At 39.4% G+C, this 14538-nt stretch overlaps 1 protein-coding gene across 1 annotated transcript in view; it reads right to left on the bottom strand.

Annotated features, from left to right (window-relative positions):
• Window positions 1–5163: 5163 nt before the first annotated feature.
• The window catches only part of HAS2 (hyaluronan synthase 2), a 47191-nt gene continuing 37816 nt past the window's right edge, over window positions 5164–14538 (bottom strand). The window contains exons 3-4 of the mRNA XM_082258237.1: window positions 11213–11314; window positions 5164–6764 (exon numbers count right to left, since the gene is read on the bottom strand). Coding sequence (XP_082114363.1) covers window positions 5835–6764; window positions 11213–11314 — 1032 coding nt within the window. The 3' untranslated portion in view covers window positions 5164–5834. The remainder of the gene's footprint in view (window positions 6765–11212; window positions 11315–14538) is intronic.

Below are 14538 nucleotides of genomic sequence, written 5' to 3'. Positions count from 1 at the left end.
GACGACACGCGTAAGGCGACACCACTGATGGAACGTTCAGCACACTTGTATACCGCGGTTCTTCTGATTTTATTACATGCTCTGATTCTTTCACATAATGTAAGTGCAATATTTTATTTTTAATAAACGCCTGTTTGTACAGTCTGCACTATTGTATTTCCTTACTCTTTGAGGTAATTTTGGAGATGGTACACTGAGATTATTGTTTGGATTGATTCAGCATCTTGTCCACTGGTTCTCTTTGGTTGACATTTGGTTGATTTCACATGCCTGATTTGACCACCTAAGGGGGTCAAATACTTCTGGTAAGCATTTTGTGTGACTACCACGATTGGGTGTACATCTACCTTGGTTTCAATCACTGGTATCTGGGAACCTTGCTCTGGCTCTCTCCACTTCATTGCCTCTATATTGGACTTTGATATTTTGGACTGTATTATATCATATGGGACGTTTATTTTTAACACTCTTCATTTTGGCGCTGCTTTTATTTTTCTTTATTTTATTTTTCTTTATACATGAAATTTATGCCCTTACTGTATTCTTCTGATTCACCATTCCACATCTTTGGGACATGCATATTTAAAATCATTAGCAATGCACATGATCAACGCAGCACGCATGTGTATTCCCTGTTCCGGAGGCAAACTCACATTCCCTCACTCAAGGACTGGTAAATTAGACTAAACGGAATGGAAGAACTTATACATATCTCCCAAGATAGACAGTTAGGGTTCAATAAAACTTGTCCCTGTCAGATCTATTTCAAAACCACAACAGCCTATATGGATTTAATCATGACCCCCAGTGCCTCCCTGTATCCCTTGTATGAAATATTTTTCAGAGGCCTTTCAAGCAACCTCATACTAAACTATATTACTTCTGTACTTCAAGTGATTTTTCTACAGAGAGTTGTTGTGTTCAGGGGCCTCTTACATAACCTATCCCTTTCCCTATCCCCCTTTCCCCAACCCCTTTTTCTTTCTTTCTTTCTTTCTTTCTTTCTTTCTTTCTTTCTTTCTTTCTTTCTTTCTTTCTTTCTTTCTTTCTTTCTTTCTTTCTTTCTTTCTTTCTTTCTTTCTTTCTTTCCTTCCCAGTTTCTCAATTCCTCTAGTCGTTGACGAAGGTACCACCTTCCTCGTGCCATTGCTGAGACGGTCTATTAGATGAGGGTTTAAATGTTTTGATTTTTTGGGCTTCATAGAACAAGAAGTTATGTAATATGAGTGATACTCCGCTTCTTTACACATGCTTCAAAAGGGTAACATTTTTGTGCGCAGCTTTTAGCGACTTTAGTTGTCAGGTGTTAAGCCCCGTACACACGTACCGATCGTCGGCGAACGATAGGCCGTCTTTTGTCCCCGGGCTGTCGGTGTCTGTTGAAAAGTGCAAAGACAGCACAAGAATTTTGTCCGCCGACTACAGCCGACTGCAGAAGTGATGTCATGTAATGGTTAACTTTCCCTGTGTTTTTTCTTTTCTGAGCATGCCCAGTCTTGCAAATCTGCGGTCTGTCGGCCGAATTCTGTACTGACTGGCGAACAATCGGCCGCTCTGGTGTCGGCATACAAAAATTTTAATGTTTGCATGACAGATTCTTGTCGGCAGAATGTGCGCTGACGGTTGTCGGAGGCATCATACTAACAAGCCTACAATCGGCAGATCGGTCGTCGGCCGACGCTTTTCGGCCGACGATCGGTACGTGTGTACGGGCCTTAAATGTTCTGGATGCTTTGGTGTAGGCATGCATTTGGAAGAGAGTGCTAGCAATGGTTTCAGTCTCTTCTTGGACCCCTTTTGAAGCGTTATTGTTCTGTATGTGTTTGTAGCTTGAAGATTCTAACCCAAGTCTTCTGCTATTAAGATAATTTTTCTGTGATGCTAGTGAGCAAATTATGACTACAATGACTTATACCTGGTTATCATATCACTCATTTGTTTTTTACTCTTCTCACAAGTTAAATATTTATTGTTCTGTACTAATTGGTACTTGAAGATAGAAATGTTACCATCACCTTTCACTATATTGTTTTCCTGCTTCTAACCTGTAACTTTGTATATTTGGAAACCCACGGAAAAGGCAAATTATAAACAGATTATACATTATGATTTTCATTTAATAAAACTGGAGAGTGCAAAATTTGATGCAGCTGTGCGTGGTAGCCATTAAGCTTCTAAGTTCAGCTTGTTCACTTAAGTTTGGCTAAAAAAAAATCCTGGAAGGGGATTGGTTTCTGCGCAGAGCAGCACCATATTTGGCACCCTCCAGTTTTAGTAAATCAAACACTTCGCTTTAAAGTCTATCTTACCTTAAAAACATAAATCTAATATACTCAGGCTATTTTTCATTTTTATTCACCTGGAGATCCTTCCAGTAACACCTTTCGGCCCCTTTCACACATGCTGTCCGTTTGTCTGTTTTTCATCCATCCGTTGACGGATGAAAAACGGACATCAATGTATCTCTATGTAAAAACGGATGACAACGGATGATCATCAGTTAACATCCATTTTCATCCACTTCCGTCAATGTCCGTTTTTTTTGAACGGATGAATGCCCTATTTTTCATCCGTCAAAAAAACGGATCGGATGAAAAACGGATGACAACGGATAAAAAACGGATGACAACGGATGAAAACGGATGAAAAACGGATGAGAAAAGGATGAAAAATTGATGAAAAACGGATGAAAAACGGATGGAAAACTGATACATTTTGACGTGACTGAACTGATGAACTGAAGGGACCGTATGTGTGAAAGGGGCCTTAACATCCGTTTTCATCCACTTCCGTCAATGTCTGTTTTTTTTGAACAGATGAATGCCCTATTTTTCATCCATCAAAAAACGGATCAGAAAAAAAAACGGATGACAACGGATGAAAAATGGATGACAACGGATGAAAAACGGATGACAACGGATGAAAACGGATGACAACAGCTGAAAAACGGATGACAACGGATGAAAAACAGATGACAACGGATGAAAAATGGATGAAAAACGGATAACAACTGACGAAAAACGGATGACAACTGATGAAAAACGGATGAAAAACTGATGAAAAATTGATGAAAAACGGATGGAAAACTGATACATTTTGACGTGACTGAACTGATGAACTTAAGGGACCGTATGTGTGAAATGGGCCTTAACATCCGTTTTCATCCACTTCCGTCAATGTCCGTTTTTTTGAACAGATGAATGCCCTATTTTTCATCCGTCAAAAAAACGGATCGGACAAAAAACGGATGACAACGGATGAAAAACGGATGACAACGGATGAAAAACGGATGACAACGGATGACAACGGATGACAAACGGATGACAACGGATGAAAAACGGATGACAACGGATGAAAAACAGATAGCAACTGACGAAAAACGGATGAAAAACGGATAACAACTGACCAAAAACGGATGACAACTGACCAAAAACGCATGGAAAACGGATGAAAAATGGATGAAAAACGGATGAAAAATGGATGAAAAACAGATGAAAACTGATACATTTTGACGTGACTGAACTGATGAACTGAACGGACCGTATGTGTGAAAGGGGCCTTCCTGTCCTATAGTAGACTGTCTCTATGGAGGGAGGAGTGTTGTCATCCTAGTCTGCTCTCATGATTTGGACTACAAACTACATAAGTGAAAGTGTTTTGCAAGATATTTGCTTCAGTAAGTGGTATCAACGGGTATTTTATTTTTTTATTTTTTGCATTTTTTTGTATTTGCAGAAAACTTAGTCCAAAAAAAAAAAGTATAAGCAAAGTATATATTTTTCTTATTTAGATATACTTTAAAGCTTAAGTTCAGTGAAAATAAAAAACACAAAAATAAGCATTAATGGGCTGTCATGGGCTCTTTTCAAGCAAGCATGTGCCCATTCTTCCTGTCATTCCTAGAAGCCGCACTACAGCTTCTATAACTGAAACAGGATCTATGAATGGAGGGGGGCAGACCTATCATTTCTCCTCCCATTCTCTATTCATAGATTGTTTTTCATTCATAGAAGCTGTATTATGGCTTCTATGAAAAGTGGAGAATGGTGGAAAAGGCAGGCATAGTCAGGCACTCTTGATAAGAGCCTGTGAAAACCCCTTAATACTAATACCCCTTCCAACACCTGAAGATTGGGGTAGCTGGAGTGGGGGAAGGGGCATGGATGGAGGTAGATTTCACGGAACAGAAGAGTCATCAGCACAAGGGACACATCCTACTGACTGTAAGTGTTGTCCCTTGTGCTGATCTTTGTGTTTTTTTTTTAATTTTAGCTGCACTTAGCGTTTAAGGTTTGTTCATTTAAGCTTTAGCTTGTATAAAATTGCCATTTACACCAAATTTTAGCAAAGCCTTAGGCTAGCTTTGAGCAGCTTTGTTAAAGCCTTTAAAGCACCACCAGGCTCCACTATAGTGAGTTTAAATAGGAGTGATGGCTTTCACTTTACTAAGCTTCAGCACTACTTAAAGATTTTTGCTGAAGTTTGCTAGCTGCTTTTTCAAAGTTACAGCCAGGGTTCTCATTAGGGTCCCTACAGTCCGTCCCTACACACTTTGGACCTCAATGGAATGGAGCTGAAATTTGCCTCATCAAAAAATTCTAGATGTTTGCCGAAACCATTACAAATGCCTCCCTAAAGCTTTTTATTTTCAGCTCTTATACATGCATAATATGGTTTTGAGTAAGCAATCTTTTAAATCGTGAAACGCGTCAACCTGTCCCATGTCCGTGTGATGCACTGCATGTAGTCATGTTTTATGGGGAATAAAAGAACTTCTACTTCATTATACTCCTGAGTGCAGTCAACTTTCCTTTGATTGTTTAGTATCTGGATGGCGGATCCGACCTGCACCGGAGTACTTCACCTCACCTGAGCGGCTCTTTCTGTTATTATGCTTTTACATGCATTAACCATATGAACAAGCCCTAACAGAAAGTGACAGACTGGGAGCCAATTATTTTACACATAAAAACACCCTAGATGGAGTGTGCTCATCTTATCACTTAATGATGAAAAAAATAGATTCAGAGGTTAAAGTACAAATAATTATTTTATTCATTTGTTGGTGAACAATATGAACTGTTATAAAGCTTCACATTTTGACCAGTATCAGTTAAAAATAAAAAATTTTAAAAACACATTTTAAAAAGAATAGAGAACCAAATTATTTATCGGATAAGTAAAATATAAAATATGCATTTTTTTAAACATTTGCATACAAATAAAAAACATAATTAATTCAATAATATAAAAATACAGCATTCCACCGCGCTTGTACTTAAAGCACGTATGACATTTATAAATTGATGACCACAGGGCCATCCCTAAAAAAAAAAAAAAAAATAATAAAATTAGAAAAAGAACTTTAAAAAACAAAGTTTATAAATAAGGTTGTCCTTTATTGCTAGAGCCGATTGGCCCACTTTCAAGGAACTTTTCCAGAGGAAAAATACACATTTAGAAAAGATCCTGTAGGCCTAAAAATATTTCAGAAGGCTTTGTTCACCACGACATAAGCATGACCAGTGAGGTATACAGAACATAACACTGTCAGGCATATGCACAATCAAAAAAAGTGCATAATAAAATGGCTTCACCAAAACAAGGCAAGGCCTGGATTAAAGTTGTGTTCGTTTTCTCAAAAGTTTTCTACAATTTTTTTGCTTTGGATGCATGACGAGTCACAATAGTGTTTGTTTAAGTCCCAGCAGCAGTGTTGCGTTTCCCTTCAAGACATGACTTCATGTCCCTAATACTTCTAGGAATTGTAAGTCTATTAAGGATTTTTTTTCAGAATGTCTAATAGGTTTGCAAACTTTGTAGGTAAGTGATCATCATACGTCAAGTACCATGTCATATTGCTGTTCTTTCTTCCGCCTGCCACACTTTGTGATTAGAGCCACGTACAAAGTCAACAACATCACCCAGTAGCACGCGTAAAGTATTGCACCAATGATCAGAACCGTCTGTTCAGATTCTGCAAATGGCTTTCTTGTTTCCCTCCATATAGTGTAGAAGACTCCACCCAAGAGGATTGTAAACCAAACGGTTATAGGAATTAACCCTATAAAGTTGACGACGATAGTTTTTCTACCTGAAGTGCCCCACCCAGCCTTGTTGATGGTGGCGATAGCAAACATCTTTGCTGGTAGTAAACTGGACATGTACAAGACAGAGTAAAGAGACATGAAAACCATTACTATATTGCCTCGGAGTGCACTGGCAAAGGAAGACTTGATAAGGCCAACAAACTGCACGGTTAACAAGAAGAGTAGAATGTTCCATATACGTCCCCTGTAGAACAACTGAATGACTGTTGCAATTAAGAAGAAAGGAAAGAATCCGGTAATCACAGCTTCATAGGTCATCCATAGATGATGCTTGTGGAACCACATAGAATTGTACAGCCACTCCCGGAAGTAAGACTTGCTCCAACGAGTCTGCTGGTTAAGCCACCTTAGATACTCAGTAGGTGTTTCCGTAAGGCACTTGGACCGTGCTGTATATTTGGTTGCATAGCCAAGGCTCAAGACTCGGTTAGTTAGATGCCTGTCATCTCCAAAGCTACACTGGGAGCCCAAAAATTCTTGATTGTACCAATCTTCTATAAATTCATGTAGTAGTGAATTTCTGTACATTCCCAGAGGTCCACTGATGCATTGAACACAGCCAAAGTAGGACTGACAAGCTCTCTCGATGTTAAAGGCCATCCAGTACCTCACACTACTCAAGAAGGAGATCCATGAGTCATATTTGTTTAAAATCTGCCAGAAAAAAAAAGAAGACATTACATTATTTATTGATAAAATTAATATCAAGTGAAGAAGACATTGATGAATTCTGCTCCACAAAGCAAACTTAAATCAAATTTAAATCTACAGGACTTTGCTACTAAGATTATATTTACATTCATCTGAATTGTTTTTTAAAAAAACTTTAAGGCTGCATTCACATGTCAGCGTATGGATCGCGGGCAGAATCGCCGCGATTCCGCCCGTGATCCGGAGATTATTGCAAATGCAACCTGTGCGTTGCCCGTGATTTGCAATAGCACTCCAAACGCTGAGCGATGTTGCCGCGATTTCCGCCTGCCAAATCGCGGTAACATCGCGCAAAAAAAATCGCGGGCGCATTACGCCCAAAAAAGTACAAGAGCTTCTTTGGAGCGTATTGCGTCCCGCGATTTTTTTTGCGCAATGTTTCCGCGATTCGGCAGGCGGAAATCGCGGCAACATCGCTCAGCGTTTGGGGTGCTATTGCAAATCACGGCAACGCACAGGCGTCCCGTGATTTGCAATAATCTCTGGATCGCGGGCGGAATCGCGGGGATTCTGCCCGCGATCCATATGCTGACATGTGAATGCAGCCTTAAACTATGCTATTTTTCATTTTTATTTGATTTTGTATTTATCCTTTTTGTTGCAAACCCATTCTGCATTTATGATACATTCATACTAATAACAATAATTAAAATATACAGAAAATACACAAAGGAAGTGTATGGTGCCAACTTAAATGGAGGAGATTTAACACAGGAATAATTGCTCTCGGTTGAAAACATCATGAGGAGGGTAAATTATATGTATGGAGACGAGGAACAATAGGGCAGTGAGCTGAACATCAAAAGGAAGATCTTAAGTCTTTCTCCTCCATTGCTCATATTTTACTTTAATTGTAAAAGCACAACTGCTGCTGTAGCAGAGCTGCACTTCCTGCCAGTCCTCGGGAAAGTCATAAATTAGTATTTCGGCGAGCCCCATGTCATCCAAGTGACTACAAGGAAGTATTACTTTCAAAGGGATGGAATTAGCCAAAAGCAGCAAGAAACTTTGGGAAGGGACAAGCATCGCTGTCTGGCTGGGTTACAGGCAGACGTCCCTACAGGAAAAGATGTCTGCCGGGTCATGTAAATAAATCTATATATTACTAAAATTAGGCAACTGTATTCTGTCAAACTCGGGTTCATTCAATGTGGTAAAGTGCAAAGTACGAAAGGGGCGTACGGTGCAAAAACCAGATGCAGCATCTATATATCACTTATCTGATTTACAATGTAATCATTTTAATTGTCTGCTTGAGGGTTTGGCCCCTTTCACACATACGGTCTGTTTGTCCATTTTTCATCCATCCGTTGAAGGGTGAAAAACGGACATCAATGTATCTCTAAGTAAAAACAGATGATCATCAGTTAACATCCGTTTTCATCCACTTCCGTCAATGTCCGTTTTTTTGAACGGATGAATGCCCTATTAGGGCCCTTTCACACGGGCGCTCCGTATGTCTGCAAATCATCCTATTTTTTTGCGTATGATTTGCGGAATCATGCCATGTAAGTCTATGGCATTGCGGATGTCAGCGGAATACCATCCGCTGACATCCGATTTTCTTCCTGTCAGTTCTGTTCCGTTTTTTGGAACTGAACAGAACCCTATTTTTGTTCCGTTCAAAAAACGTAAAGGAAGGAAAATCGGATGTCAGCGGTGTCATCCGCTGACATCCGCAAACCCCCATAGACTTACATTATGTCCGCATATCATCCGCAAACGGATGGGATGATATGCGGGCATACGCAGCGGATGACAGAAATTCCACTCCGTGGAAAAAAAAAAAAAAAAAAGGACCGCAGCGGAGCTCTCACACAGAGCGGCCGTGTGAAAGATCCCTTTTTCATCCGTTAAAAAAACGGATCGGATGAAAAACGGCTGACAACAGATGAAAACGGATGAAAAACGGATGACAACGGATGAAAAATGGATGACAAAGGATGAAAAACGGATGAAAAACAAATAATAACTGACGAAAAACGGATGACAACGGATGAAAAACGGATGACAACGGATGACAACGGATGACAACGGATGAAAAACAGATAATAACTGACGAAAAACGGATAATAACTGACGAAAAACGGATGACAACCGATGAAAAACGGATGACAACGGATGAAAAACAGATAATAACTGACGAAAAACGGATGAAAAACAGATAATAACTGACGAAAAACGGATGAAAAACAGATAATAACTGACAGAAAATGGATGAAAAACGGATGACAACTGACGAAAAACGGATGAAAAATGGATGACAACTGACGAAAAACGGATGAAAAATGGATGAAAAACGGATGGAAAACTGATACATTTTGACGTGACTGAACTGATGAACTGAACGGACCGTATGTGTGAAAGGGGCCTTAATTTGCTTTGTAAATTCTATATTCCCTTTATAGTGTTTTACTGAATATTGTATAGGCAATTTTATTTGGATAGCGTAAATTAGTACTCCCATTTTTTATTGCTGTTCCCGCTGGAAGGTATCGTCCTCCCTATTTGCCCTGGTGACCACAGATACAGAAAAAGATGTGAAATTCTAAATGTATCTTCAGAACAGGAAATGAGGATATATCCTCAAATGTTAACAGCTGTTTCTGTGACAGCAGCCCAAGAGGGGATTTCCCCTAACTTTGTAGAAATTGAATCTTACTTCCCTTTGCATCCCTGGAATAGGAGCGGAAGGAGTAGAAAACTTTCCAAAAAATGAACTAAACAGTTTTTAATCCTTTCCTTCTCTATGCAAAACTAAAAAAAGTTTTTGGATTGTCATACACTTTAGAGTTGCTTATGTGTTGCCTTCCCGGGTTTCTCACCTCCCCCCCCCCCCTCATTAGTATGCTAATTCCCCCCCTCATTCATTTTTAAAGAGGTTGTAAACCCCCCTTAATGACTTTTGCCTATAGGTAAGCCCAAGATAAGGAGGTACTGTAAATATCTCCTAAACTTGCACCGTTTAGGGCAGAGATCTTCAAACTACGGCCCTCCAGCTGTTGCAGAACTGCACCTCCCATGAGACATTGTAAAACTCTGACATTCACAGACATGGCTAGGCATGATGGGAATTGTAGTTCCTGAACAACTGGAGGGCCATAGTTTGCATACCCCTGGTTTAGGGGATATTAAATTGCATGCAGCCAATGACATCATCGGCACATGCGCTCTGAAGGAACCGCCACTCGTGCCATTCCTTCAGAGAACTAAGCCGTGAATGGCGGCTCCTACACGCATGCAAGGGAGTGATGTCATCGCGCCTCCGGCCAATGAGATAGCTGGAGGGCACGAACCAGGAAGAGGGACGGCCGAAAATGTCTGCCGTGTTAGGGTGAGTGGGCGGCACTGCGGGGGCTTCGTTCTAAGGTAAGTATTTCATAATGAGCTAGTATGTGATGCATGCTAGCTCATTATGCCTTTGTCTTTCAGGTTTTTCTTTTTTTTTTTTTGAGGTTTACAACCTCTTCAAATGAAAATGACAGTACAACTGTGCAAGGCTGGTGCGGTTCACCTTTAAATAAACAAAAACTGCAGATGGTTTTATTAATACAATGCACTAAGGATACAATACATGGGATTTGTTGAGCAGTGAGTAAAATAAGAGAAAATATTAATCAGGGACATAGACAGCAATAAAAAGATTTTCAATCATTTCCCATCTGTTAGAACCGTTAAGACCACCAGGACAGTGAAGAAGGGGAGATCTCTCTACCAGAGCCCCAAAGAACAGGAGACACCTGACAGGGGTTCTAATTCTTTCCTACTCTATTGAAAGCCAATGGTATTTGCACATGGCACTGATGTATGAAAATCCGATTCCTGGCAGAAATATCCTGCCTAAAAAGATGAGGATGGGTTATTTAGTAAATGCGTGTTTTTGTATATACTAGTAGATGCCTAAAATTCTTCTACCTTTTCTTGGGGTATGTTGTACATACCCCAAGAATGTACAACATACCCCAAGTATGATATGCATCAATAATGCATATAATACTGTCCAGCAGTGCAATATTAAATTTTTTTAATTTTTACATTTTATTGTTATTTTCTCTTTTTTTTTTTTTTTTGTACCTTTTGAGGCATTCAGACATTTTTCTTTTTTTTTTTTTTACTGCAGCACACATTTGTTTACAGGCCATATATAGACCCATTAAATAAAATAGGTGGCATTTAGATCAGTTAAAAAAAAAAGGCCTGGATGCCTAAAAATTTGGCTTTTTTTGCGCGCAAGAAACCTAAGACTACACTAGACAAACATTTTAAACAAACCGGACTATGGCATGAAAGGACAATATGGAAGCTCAATTAACAGCAGTTGAATGGGATTTTTAGCTATACCATAATAAACCTCTATGATGAAAAATCAATATGTAAGTTGAAGTTTTTACCTGTACATCTCCTCCGACACCGCCAACCATGATATCTTCCTCCAAAACCTTCACCATCTCCACAGATGAGGCCGGATCCAGCACAGTGTCTGAGTCACAGACCTAAGAAACAAAGACATAATGAACATTAGACGAATCATAATAAATATCCAAGGTTAGATAAATCAATAATTGTATTTGTATGCTAACTATATATTGTCTGAAAAAAAGGCATTTGGTACTATTCAGAATATTTAGAACTATTACCATTACTTTACCAATATAACAAATTTTCAGTTTTTTTAACCACTTCAGCCCCGGAAGGTTTTACCCCCCTCCTGACCAGGCTCTTTTTTGCAATAAGGCATTGCGTTGCTTTAACTGACAACTGCGCGGTCGTGCAACGCTGTACCCAAATAAAATTGATGTCCATTTTTTCCCACAAATAGAACTTTCTTTTGGTTGTATTTGATCCCCTGTGCGGTTTTTATTTTTTGCGCTATAAACCAAAAAAGCTGACAATTTAAAAAAAAAAACTATATTTTTTACTTTCTGCTATAAAACACATCCAATAAAAGAATGTAAAAAAAATCTAATTGTTTCATCAATTTAGGCCAATATGTATTCTGCTGCATGATTTTGTTAAAAAAAATCCCAATAAACATATATTGATTGGTTTGTGCAAACGTTATCGTGTCTGCAAACTACGGGATAGATTTATGGGCTTTGTATTTTTTTTACTATTAATAGCGGCGATCAGCGATTTTGTAGCGGTACTGCGACATTGTGGCGGACAAATCTGAGTGACACTTTTTATGGACAAATTGACATTTGGGCATTAGTGACACCATTACATTGATCAGTGCTAAAAAAAATGACACTGGCAGGGAAGGGGATAACATCAGGAGTGATCAAAGGGTTAAGTGTGCATATAAGGAGGTAGAACACAATAGACCATATGCCACCTCTATTGCCATGAAACACAAAACTGAATAACACCAACTGAACTAAGAAAAATGATTTTGGATCTTTGGGAGGAATACACAAGTAAACTAACCTCCGGTTTTATTTATTTCTCTGGAGCTCTTAAAATTTCTGGTTGGCAGAATTAACTGTGAGAAAATTCAAATTCTTTCCTAAGCGTTAAGCACACAGACAAATCTGAGGTTTCGGTTTTCCCCTGAACCAAAAAAATAGATCTCAGTTTTTGGCAGGGTTTCCTCAAGATGATCTTTAAATGATTCTGGCTCCATCGGTAATCATTTCCCACTCCAGTGTCAATTGTGAAAGCCGTCTCTGATTAGATGAATGTAGCAGAGGCACAGCTCCAGGCTGTATAGCTGTAACAGACACGCCGCAGGTGCCTTGTATTGTGGGAACATAAGTTTAGCCTTCCTCTGTTTCTCGTGTCTCATCAAGGGCCTAATATATAATTTTCCAGGCTGCTTTACATCTCAGATAATGCAACATTGAAGATCAGTATCCTAACAATATGTGTTTTATGTGCTGATGATTATTGTCTACTTGTTCTGAGCCACTAGGCCGTGACCTCCCTCCTTCCAGGTCTCCAGTCAGTTAGCGATCTTCTAACCTCCCACAGTGGCATAAAGCTTCCATATTGCCTCCCAACCTTCCATAGTGGCCTGCAGGGCTCCCTTACCTACCACAGTTCCACCCAGCACTCTGCAGTACTGCCTAGGTTGCTGTGAAACCTCTAGCCCCCCTTAGTACCCCTGAAAAGCTCCAAGCCTCTTGGAGAGACCTCATCCCTCACAGTTTCCCCCAGCTCAATCCAGAAACCTCAAATCTGCTACAGAGTCCCCTACCTTCCTCCAGAATGCTCATGCCCTCACAGTGACACCTAGCCCTATCCATACTTTATGTGAGCATAATCTTTTTTCTTTAAAAAAAAAATATTGGGGCATGAAAGGTTTGGAAGAATTTACCAGGCCCTGGTCTTAATAAGGTGAAGAACCACTGGTCTAACCTACAATCAGTGTTGGGGGTAACTAGTTACAAAGTAACTGATTACAGTAACTACATTACTTTTTTTGGTAACGAAGTAATGTAACTAGTTACAATACTAATATTGGTAACTGCACTACTTTACTAGGCTATAGGAGGTAACTACACTACTTTACTAGACTATAGGAGGTAACTACACTACTTTACTAGGCTATAGGAGGTAACTACACTACTTTACTAGGCTATAGGAGGTAAATACACTACTTTACTAGGCTATAGGAGGTAACTACACTACTTTACTAGGCTATAGGAGGTAAATACACTACTTTACTAGGCTATAGGAGGTAAATACACTACTTTACTAGGCTATAGGAGGTAAATACACTACTTTACTAGGCTATAGGAGGTAACTACACTACTTTACTAGGCTATAGGAGGTAACTACACTACTTTACTAGGCTATAGGAGGTAAATACACTACTTTACTAGGCTATAGGAGGTAAATACACTACTATACTAGGCTATAGGAGGTAACTACACTACTTTACTAGGCTATAGGAGGTAAATACACTACTTTACTAGGCTATAGGAGGTAACTACACTACTTTACTAGGCTATAGGAGGTAACTACACTACTTTACTAGGCTATAGGAACGCGCTTTCCTGCGTTACCCAAGCCGTGCGATACAGTCGTTATTGCGAAGAATAGAGAGGGATGAAGTTTATGACTTTTTGTTGCACTTTATGTTTTATTCTGTTTTTTTCAGGTTTTGTTCTCATGTTTCCCAAAGCCTGTGTTTATACAATAAACTCTATGCAGAAAGAGTGTCATGTATCTTCTTCTACACGGTCAATTAAGAAAGAGGAAAGTAAAGTAATAAGTAGTGAAGTTACTTTTCAAATGCAGTAACTAGTAAAGTAATCTCGTTACAATTTACAGAAGTAACTAGTTACATTTTTTGAGTAACTACCCCAACACTGCCTACAATGAAGACCTGGGCATCACAGTGTGCCGCCAAGTCGATGGCAGCTGGGTCCCAAGCTATATACTTTGCAACCATGATAGAATATTAAAGTGTATGTCTAGCCTATGAGTCATCTTTTTGTTTGGAACAGAGTATGGAGGAATGGTTTTCTAAAACTCCTGGTGGTTTTCTTACGGAGCTTCACTTTCTATTACAAAGATACAAAAAGAAATGAGGGTAAATCTCTTGACAGTGGGGAGAAATCCCCTCCAGCACAATTATCACCAGAACAGCAGTCCTTATTTGAAGATTTCTCATCATCTCCTGTTTTGGTGGCAAGTGTAAAATTTTCACACATTTTCTGTCTTGGGGAAAATGATTTTCTGGACAAAAAAGGGTGAATCCCCCCACCAGGGA

This window comes from Pelophylax lessonae (genome assembly GCF_965119305.1).
Source record: "Pelophylax lessonae genome assembly, chromosome: 5".
NCBI classification, from domain to species: Eukaryota; Metazoa; Chordata; class Amphibia; order Anura; family Ranidae; genus Pelophylax; species Pelophylax lessonae.
The sequence above is the reverse complement of the archived record's forward strand: the minus strand, read 5'-3'. Positions and strand labels throughout refer to the sequence as shown.